This window comes from Austrofundulus limnaeus, unplaced genomic scaffold, assembly GCF_001266775.1.
Source record: "Austrofundulus limnaeus strain Quisiro unplaced genomic scaffold, Austrofundulus_limnaeus-1.0 Scaffold3, whole genome shotgun sequence".
Classification (NCBI taxonomy): domain Eukaryota; kingdom Metazoa; phylum Chordata; class Actinopteri; order Cyprinodontiformes; family Rivulidae; genus Austrofundulus; species Austrofundulus limnaeus.
The window spans coordinates 117,682-127,032 of NW_013952405.1; the positions used below are offsets into that span (position 1 = coordinate 117,682).

Here is a 9,351-nt window from a genome sequence, read left to right on the forward strand (position 1 = left end):
CTGCAGGATTTCTCAAACATGCATGAATGAGTCAGAGCAAGGCTTTGGGCATGTTTTTTATGAGAGTATAACATTATAACATTATATAAAACTCAAAAAAGTTGATTTTACATGATATTGCCCCTTTAAGAATTAAAAGAGAGTGAACTGTTTTTTCATCACTGGCCCACTGCATTTATCATAATTTGTAAGTCTAATATAAAAAGGAATGCTTGTGATTGTTTGAAATACTCAGTATTGGAAACCTTTAACTGAGTTTGAGATCTGTTTCCTGTTCTAATCAGACTTTCAATGTCTGTTGAAACCAGAACATTTTTTGAAATGATCCTGCTACTCTTTATCACCCCCCCCCCACACACACACACACACCATCCCTTTCTTCCTCATTTGCCTGTGGACAGTACTGTAATTGGAGGCAAATATGCGCTCCTAATCACTCTGTTGTTACGTCTTTCGTTCATGCATCATCAGCGTCACTGATATAAATGAATATTGTGTTTTGATTACAACACCATGGGATCGATCACAGAAAATAAGCAGAGATTGTCAAAGAGGGTTTTTTTTTCATACGGTGAAGAAAAACAGATGAACGGAACTGGGTGACCTGATATGATGTTGCACAAATGGACTTTGAACTCTAATACAATAGAGGCTTTTAAAAAATAAAAAAAAATCCTCTTTCTTTTCATCAGATTCAAAGGGATGGCTCAATGCACCGAGGACTTTGAAGTGTGTGGCCCTGACAGTGGGAGGTGTTGGCTCAGGCCCCTGGGCAATAAATACAAGAAATGCTTGTTTTAGTCCTTTTTTTAATGTTCTCTTCTCTCTTTGTCACACTTAGATTGGAAAAGATAGAACTCTAAACTATGACCCGTGTTGCATCAGCTACTTCTCCAAGGGCGAGTATATAGTGATGGGAGGGTCTGACAGACAGGCGTCCCTCTATACTAAAGATGGCGTGCGATTAGGAACCATCGGAGAGCAACATTCCTGGGTGTGGACATGCCGAGTTAAACCAGACTCCAACTTTGTGGTGGGTCCATATGCTTATAAAAAACCTCATTACCAGCTCTTGAATAAGAATGCATGTCATCACGAGAGACGAGGTAAAACACTGTAATTGAAAACGCGTAAAACATCAGACAGGACATTCTGGGTGTTAGTTACACTTTCTTTGTTGTTGTGATAACACAATTTCTTCTTAACCACACAGACACACGAGTTATTTTATTTTGCAGTAACACTTTTGCAGCTTTTCCTTTCACTATATTTAACCGAAAGTGATGAGGTGCACAGGAGAGAATTGGTTTCTGGCAGATTCTCTCAGCTCTGCAGTGTAGATGGTTTAACAACAGGAACATTTTCCCACTCCCTCAGTCTTTTCTTAGAGGTGTTAATGGGATGTACTGCTACATTGTTGTGTCTTATCTAGGTGTTGGGCTGCCATGATGGGACCATCACCTGCTACCAACTAAACTTCAGCACAGTTCATGGCCTCTACAAGGATCGATACGCTTACAGAGACAGCATGACTGATGTCATTGTCCAGCATCTCATCACCGAGCAAAAAGGTGCAGCTTTTGAACAAGAAACAAGCTACCTAGATTGTGATGAAAGCATTTTTTAATGCATAAATGAATTTATTAGGGATATTCTAGAGCATATAGTGAAATACTTATTAATATTTTACGCTTTCTTTCTTTTCACAGTGAGGATAAAGTGCCGTGAACTGGTGAAGAAGATTGCTATCTACAGAAATCGGCTTGCCGTCCAGCTCCCTGAGAAGATCTCGATTTATGACCTAGTCTGCTCCGATGACTCCTCCGACATGCACTACCGCGTCAAAGACAAAATCAGCAAGAAGTTTGAATGCAACCTGCTGGTGGTCTGCTCCCAACATATCATTTTGTGTCAGGTCAGGCGCACGCTGTGTTGGTAAAACGTCATAGATTTTAACTGAATAATTTCTTTAAACGCGCCTCGAAAGTTCGTTTTCACCCACTGATGAAGGCCAATGAACAATAATGTTTTAGTGTCTGTTTGTCTGTACTGTCAGCAAAATATCTCACAAATCACTAATTTATTATTTTAATGAAACCTTCATAAAGCAATCACTGATTGACAGCTACACATAAGCACTGGTTACTTATTTGTGAAGCGGACATGACCCCCTCACATTTAAAATCTATTTGTTTGGCACCACACTTTTACCATAAAATATTAGCTCTCCCAGCTTTGTTTCTATTGCTATGCAATAGAATCTATTTTACTTTATTGATAGGAGAATACTTATATGACTAAAAGTACACATTATTCTTTTTTTTACACGGCCACAAAATTAGCCCAATGCCATGTTAAATTACTGCTTAACAAAACAGTGAAACATTATGAGGAAGCTACTTTTCTTTCATTAACAGTAGACCAGTATAGATTGATATTCTTGGATGATGATTAATTGCAATATTTGATAGGGTGCAATAGAAAAAAACAATGCTTAATCCATCTCTATTTCTCTTGATGTAAAAGAAACATGAAAGTAAGAGTGACTCAGAGACAGAGTCAGCTTGTAGGGACAGTGAAGAAAGTCCTGAAGTGAGTGATGAAGGGTGCTGGGGAGTTGTAAATGAAATCTGAGATGTATACCCAAATCAGTATCTATTTTAAGTGCATTCTAGTCAGTTGTGTGACCTTCATGGAAGACATTACTGATTTAAAGGCATAATCTAGAGCATGCTTAAGTTAAACATAATTTATTTTGGCTAATATAAAACATGATAGGCTTATGTAATTTTAACTTTCATTTCCAGGAAGTGGTAGAAGTTGTGGTGGTACTACGGTAGGAAAGAACCTGTAAACATATTTGATTTTAACAACAGGCAGGTCACCATTGCTTGGCTCAGTGTCATTTTGTGTTAGAAAGGCTGTATGATGCCACACCATTTTTTTCAAAGTTTTTTTTTATTTTTAGCAAAAAACAAACAAAAAAACAAACTAACAAAAAAAAAACACTCCCCTACAAACCCTCCCATCCCTCCCCACCTATACTGGATCTGCTAACAAAACATAAATATAAATACATCTTGTATTCATGTATCTGTAAATAAAAACACAGGTTTGTGTACAAAGAACCAATATTTGACCATTAGACAAAGTTATCGGCTGAAGTTTTTTCTATGTAAGATAAAAATGGCTGCCAGATGTCAAATAATTTGTTTACAGATCCTCTAACAGTATATCTAATCTTCTCTAAATGAATGTAAGACATAACTTCTCTTAACCAATGACCATATACTGGAGGATGTGGATCTTTCCATCGAAGAAGAATGAGTCTTCTAGCCCGTAGAGAGCAGAAAGCTAACACCGTCCTCTGATGTTCACTGAGGGAAGCCTCTGCTGGAGCCACCCCAAAGAGAGAGATGAGTGGTGATGGATGAACAGTTCYTCCAAATAGTCCTGAAAAGGTGTCAAAGATGCCTTGCCAGTATCCATGTAGCTTTGGATAGGACCAGAATATGTGTAAAAGTGTGGCAGGGGATTGTTTACAACGATCACACGTCGGATCCAAGTCCCTTTTGAATTTGCACAATCTGTCCTTAGACCAGTGTAGACGATGCACTACCTTGAATTGAACTATAACATGTTTCACACATATTGAGGACGAATATATATTTTGAATAATTTTTGCCAAACTGTGTCTGATATGGATTCCTCCAAGTCCATCTCCCACTTGCCCTTCAAAGAATCTGAATTGGAGTCAAAAAATGAGCTGAGCAGAGAATAAACTCTACTCATAGAGCGTTTTGTTACATGCCACACCATTTTTTTATGTAGGCATATAATTGAATCAGTAAGTAAAATGACCCCCCCCTAAATTCACTGTTGGTTATCAAATTTGCACCTGTTTATTGGGTAAAGCTATTAATATTCATATCTTTAAACATACAATGGAGTGTCACGATTGCTTGGCACAATGACATGTGTTACCAATAAAACTAAATCAAGAATGAACAAAATAAAAGTAAAATGCACCCGTATAGTCATTATTTGAGACAAACTGTCACTTTAATTTCCTTATCATAGCATGGCAGTGAGTTTAAATGAAGATGATGCATAAATGAACTAGTTAAAGGAGGAATCTGTCTCTAAAATAGTTCCTGGATCAAGTGTTTACTTACTACACGATTATTTTTTTAGATTCAGTGCAATTCAAAATGGTTGTCATAGCAAAGCACTATTAGCAAAAAGAAAAATGTGTTTGTTAGCTAATTTCTCAGATATTGAGCTAAAATTTGGTGTGTTAATGGCTGAGAGACATCTCCAGGACATACTCCATACTCTTAAGTCAGTGGTATTTTCCTCAAAGCCTCATTTTCTTACTTCCAAGCTAAGCAGACCCAAGAAGCAGACCACAGCAAGGTCTGTTTTTAAAACTATTTTAACGCTCTTTGTTTGCCAAATATGTATTTCATGAACCACAGAACAGTTTTCAATGTAACTATTAGAAGGTAATCACTGGATGTTCATCCACAACTGATTAATTTTGGTATCTACCAAATTCAAGATGATCACCACGGCTAATCAATTATCCTGGACAAAAATAGCTAAACCAAATCTGTGGTGGCAGTAGTCATTCACTTACTCGCGCTAAAAGACAACGTGAAATTAAGAGAGATATTACAACATTTCATGAGACTACATGACAATGTTAATTTCAAGGTTTCATCACAACGCTGTTGTTTTTGCAACAAAAAAATGATCTTAGTTTAAAGTTCGGACATAAAAGCTTGTGAGTGACATGCATTATTATTTTCAAAGAATGCTAGGCTTTTATTTTGGATTCTGTTTTGCTGTTTGCCTTTAGTTGTGCCTTGTGGATTAACTTTAGAATGGATTTCTCTGACCGCAAGTGTTTTGTTTGTAAATTGCATTCATGCACACTTGATTGTGCAAGTGGCTGCAGAGGCTGTAGAATGCCATTAACATGATGAAAGCCCGGTGAAGTCATGTTTAGCCACTTACTGTACAACCCAGGAATTGAAATGCTGGTTCCACAGATGTTTTTACACAACCGGCTCCATCTGGACGTGTTTCTGAGTCAATGTAAGTCCATGTGCAGCTTGTACATCGTTCCTCCTCCTCCCCCTTCCTTCCACCTTTTTTAAGCTGGATAAAATGAGCTAGTTTGAACGAAGGGGAAAGAACAACAGTCTGTTGAATCAGTGGGTGTTTTTTGGGGGGGGGGGGGCTTCCTCTCTGCTTTTTGTCTGATAGACTCTGGTAGGGAGAAGGAGCAGCCATAATGCAAAGGTTATTTCCTTTTAAATCAGCCTTTGTGTGACAGAGGTGCTTTAGATGTCTTTATTGGGCTTACTCGTGTTTCATACACCAGACAGATTTTAGAGCCTATATATAGGCTGTTCATGCTTCAAATCATAGGCATTCATTTTCATTAAAATGCCATTTGGAGTGTTTAAAAGAGTTTGTTTAACTTGTATGAGTTTGTTTTGCCAAAACTAATAGCCCATGAGATAATGCAGTAAAAAATCTGAATTGGTCAGTGTTTCTTTTATAGCCTGTGTTTGATTATGGTGTCAAGGTACCGTCTCTGCTCTGTACAGGAGAAGAGGCTCCAGTGCCTGTCCTTCACTGGTGTCAAAGAAAAAGAGTGGGTGATGGAGTCTCTAATTCGTTACATCAAAGTGATTGGGGGTCCACCAGGCAGAGAGGGCCTGCTCGTAGGCTTGAAGAACGGAGCTGTGAGTACTTAAAGAAAAGTCATTCTCACAAACAAATGCAACTTCACTGTCAAGTATTTTAACACTTTTTTCCCCAAGAAGAATAAAGATGACAGTAAGTCACAGCATCTGCCTATGGTATTTTGATTTTGCTCTGCTGGTCTTTTGTCTTTTGTTACGTAGATCCTGAAGATATTTGTTGACAACCCCTTTCCCATAACGTTGCTGAAGTTGTCGACATCCGTGCGCTGCCTGGACATGAGCGCCTCCCGCAATAATCTGGCTGTGGTGGATGAACACAACACTCTCCTGGTCTATGACATTAACAGCAAAGATCTGCTCTTTCAGGTATGTAGGCAGCAAAAGGAGCATGCTTGAGGAGCCTCATTTGGCAGGATTTAAATTGCGTTTCAAAGGTGCAGCAGAGTAGAACCAAACAAAAACATGCATGCTTTAATTGTTTGCACAGAAGCTCAGGAACACATTCTTTAACAGTATGAACTCCGTGGATAGGTCTATGTTTCACAGTTCCCTCTGCATCTTCTCATTCCTGTTTCCCCTCACGTTTTCTGCACAGGAGCCGAACGCTAACAGTGTGGCCTGGAACACCCAGTGTGAGGACATGCTGTGCTTCTCTGGGAATGGATATCTCAACATCAAGGCTAGCAACTTTCCTGTACACCAACAGAAAATGCAAGGCTTTATGGTCGGTTACAACGGCTCCAAGATATTCTGTCTTCATGTCTATTCCATGTCTGCTGTCGAGGTGCCTCAGGTGAGTTGTGTGTTTTTAAATGCAACATTTTTAACACACCCTGCTAAAGGGTCTAGCATTTCTTGAATGTGACGGCAAGTCTTTTGTTTTCTTTGTTGTAGTTCTTCTATTTCTTCCCAATCTAACATTTTGTAATTCTTTTTGACTACGTTTCGTTTGCTGTACCCAGTCAGCACCCATGTACCAGTACCTGGAAAGAAAGACGTTTAAGGAGGCCTACCAGATCGCCTGTTTAGGGGTGACAGACAGCGATTGGAGAGATTTGGCCACAGAGGCTCTGGAGGGTCTTGATTTTGAAACTGCCAAGAAGGTCAGCCAGGCACAAGTTTTTCTGATTAAAACCAGTTTTATTATTTTGCTCTATTTGGTGTGTTTTACTCGTGTAAGCTTTCATCTGTGGATTTATGTTATCTGCAACACATTGAAACCAATATCCCAATAAACCAGCTTACAAGCAGCCAATTAAAACACAGAGCTGTGTTTTTAACCTCTAGTTTACCATACAAGGTTTGGGTTGTGTTGGTTATAAAAACACACTTATAACCGTTTCAAACATGTTTCTAAACATGGCACATTTTCTGCTTTAACTGTGACTAATTATGTTTTTCATTCGCTCTGTTGCAAGAGCTGAGAGCATTCGTAACATCTGTAACACATCAGCTCCGCTGGCCTATTGTTATTACACTGGTGTTTATAATTTCCAGTTTTGTTTTGGCAGAAGGAAAAAAACATCATTTGCTGAAGTTTCAAATACTCCTCCGGCCATGTAATAAGATTTATTTATACATATAAAATACTCCCAAGGATTTCTTTTTCATAGAGCCCAGCTGAATGTTGCTTTCACTTACAGACACATGCATGTGTTTCATGGCAGCAGAAACGTACGGGGACGTAAGAGCTGTGCAGTGCAAGGTTGAGTGTGTCGTCTGGGTGCACTGCAATAAAATTAAAATCATTTGAATGCAGCTTTCTGTGATGCTGCCTTGACATCATCACAGCGGGGGCTCTCTCTCTTCCCAACATGTTGTCAGTTTGAGACAGACCCGCAGGCAGTCGTATCTTCAGCTCCTGAATGGGTCAAAACTCTCCTAACCCTGAGAATATTATACACTCACACCCTCTTATCAGCTGCCCATCTCTTCCTCTTTGGTAAATGTAATTCCATTGCTTTTCTCTGGCGGCCTGACGGATATTTCCTTCAGATCTGTAGTTGCAAAAATTGAACTGCTGTACTTCCTTAATACCTTTTTGGTCACCCAGCATGGACGCAGTCTGACCACGTGTGCAGTTCTCCTCTGTCCTGCACTCTACCCACCTCGGTGGGCCACAAGGATACTGCGTCTTACGTGAATTAGAGTTGTGGAGCCGCTGAATCCAAGGAGGTCATTAAGGTTAAAAGAAAAATCTAATAGAAAAAAAACACTTTAGGACTTAATAGGTTAATGGCTCTTTAAGAAGCTGGTAATGCAAACAAATTACTTCACATCAGATTCTGAGAAGCCGTCCATAAAATCATTTCCTATATTTTCTCCATTTTCAGGCTTTTATTAGAATCAGAGATCTGCGCTACCTGGAGCTGATCAGCAGCATTGAGGTAATACCTACTCATTGGGGGGGCTACGTCAGTATTTTCTTTGATTTGGTTATTCCTGTTCTGACCAGAACTTGTGCTGACACAATCATAGAACCAATCAATTATCTTCACATATACTATTGCTGAGGTATTTTTTTTCTGGACTAAATTATTATAAATGACTAAGGTTGGAACCTACATCTTGAGTGAACCTGTTGAAGTTATAGATGCAGATAAACTTTTGCTCACGCTCACCATGCCTCACTATGTGGATGCCAAGAAGAAGAACCTCTGTTTGAACTTTGCTGATTCTGCTGTAGTGCTCTTTAAAATGAGAAGAAACTGCCTGTGTCAGTAAAATGCTGGGTAGAAGGGGAAAAAAAAGAATTATTCATGGGATTTTAAAAATAACATGTTTAGTTATTACATAAAATGTATGCATGACTAAGTGAATGTTTAACACTGAGTTTCCTGGCATCTTGCGTGTGAATACAGTTTTACAGATCACTGTGTTTTGTCTGTTTGTGAGCCGACATTCAAAACTGTTGTCCTGAGCGTGCGCGTGCGTGCGCGACTACATGTATGTGACTGTTTATCTGCGCACACATGCCAGGATTTGTGTTGACTGATTTGCAGGAGAGGAAGAAGTGTGGTGAGAACGACAATGAGCTGTTCCTGGCAGACGTCTATGCCTTCCAGGGGAAATTCCACCAGGCAGCCAAACTCTACAAACGCACTGGCCACGAAGCCAAAGCCCTGAGCATGTACACCGACCTGCGGATGTTTGAGTACGCCAAGGTGATTGAAACACTGACAACAATGCAGACACTTATGTGCAAAAATACCTTTTTATCAATCCCCGCTAAAAGACTCCTGAAGCTCTACATGTGTTGTGGGCTTGGAACATGTGTTTTCCTTCATTGTGTGCAGTTTTGCCAAGTTGGGGCCCTGTGCTGTGTTCAGACGGCCTCACTTAGTCGTCTGTCTTTCATCTCCTCATACATCACTGGAATCTCAACGTATATCATCTAATAAATACACAGATGTTGCCTTTTCTCCACACATACCCTTGTACAACATGGGTAACTCGTTTATATCCCTGTTCAGCTTGATCCAGATAAGCCATGAGGAGAAATATAAAAAGAAGAAATCAGTTAGAGCTGAAACTAATTCATGCTCTTTTGTGTGTGTGTGTGTGTGTGTGTGTGTGTGTGTGTGTGTGTGTGTGTGTGTGTGTGTGTGTGTGTGTGTGTGTGTGTGTGTGTGTG

The 9,351-nt window shown here is 39.6% G+C and overlaps 1 protein-coding gene across 1 annotated transcript in view; it reads left to right on the forward strand.

The window, feature by feature from the left end:
- ift122 (intraflagellar transport 122 homolog (Chlamydomonas)) overlaps positions 1-9,351 on the forward strand; it is a 31,681-nt gene that overhangs the window by 5,764 nt on the left and 16,566 nt on the right. Inside the window, exons 9-17 of the mRNA XM_014015812.1 lie at positions 842-1,033; positions 1,433-1,571; positions 1,710-1,915; positions 5,619-5,756; positions 5,919-6,083; positions 6,313-6,510; positions 6,680-6,820; positions 8,051-8,104; positions 8,720-8,881. Coding sequence (XP_013871266.1) covers positions 842-1,033; positions 1,433-1,571; positions 1,710-1,915; positions 5,619-5,756; positions 5,919-6,083; positions 6,313-6,510; positions 6,680-6,820; positions 8,051-8,104; positions 8,720-8,881 — 1,395 coding nt within the window. The remainder of the gene's footprint in view (positions 1-841; positions 1,034-1,432; positions 1,572-1,709; positions 1,916-5,618; positions 5,757-5,918; positions 6,084-6,312; positions 6,511-6,679; positions 6,821-8,050; positions 8,105-8,719; positions 8,882-9,351) is intronic.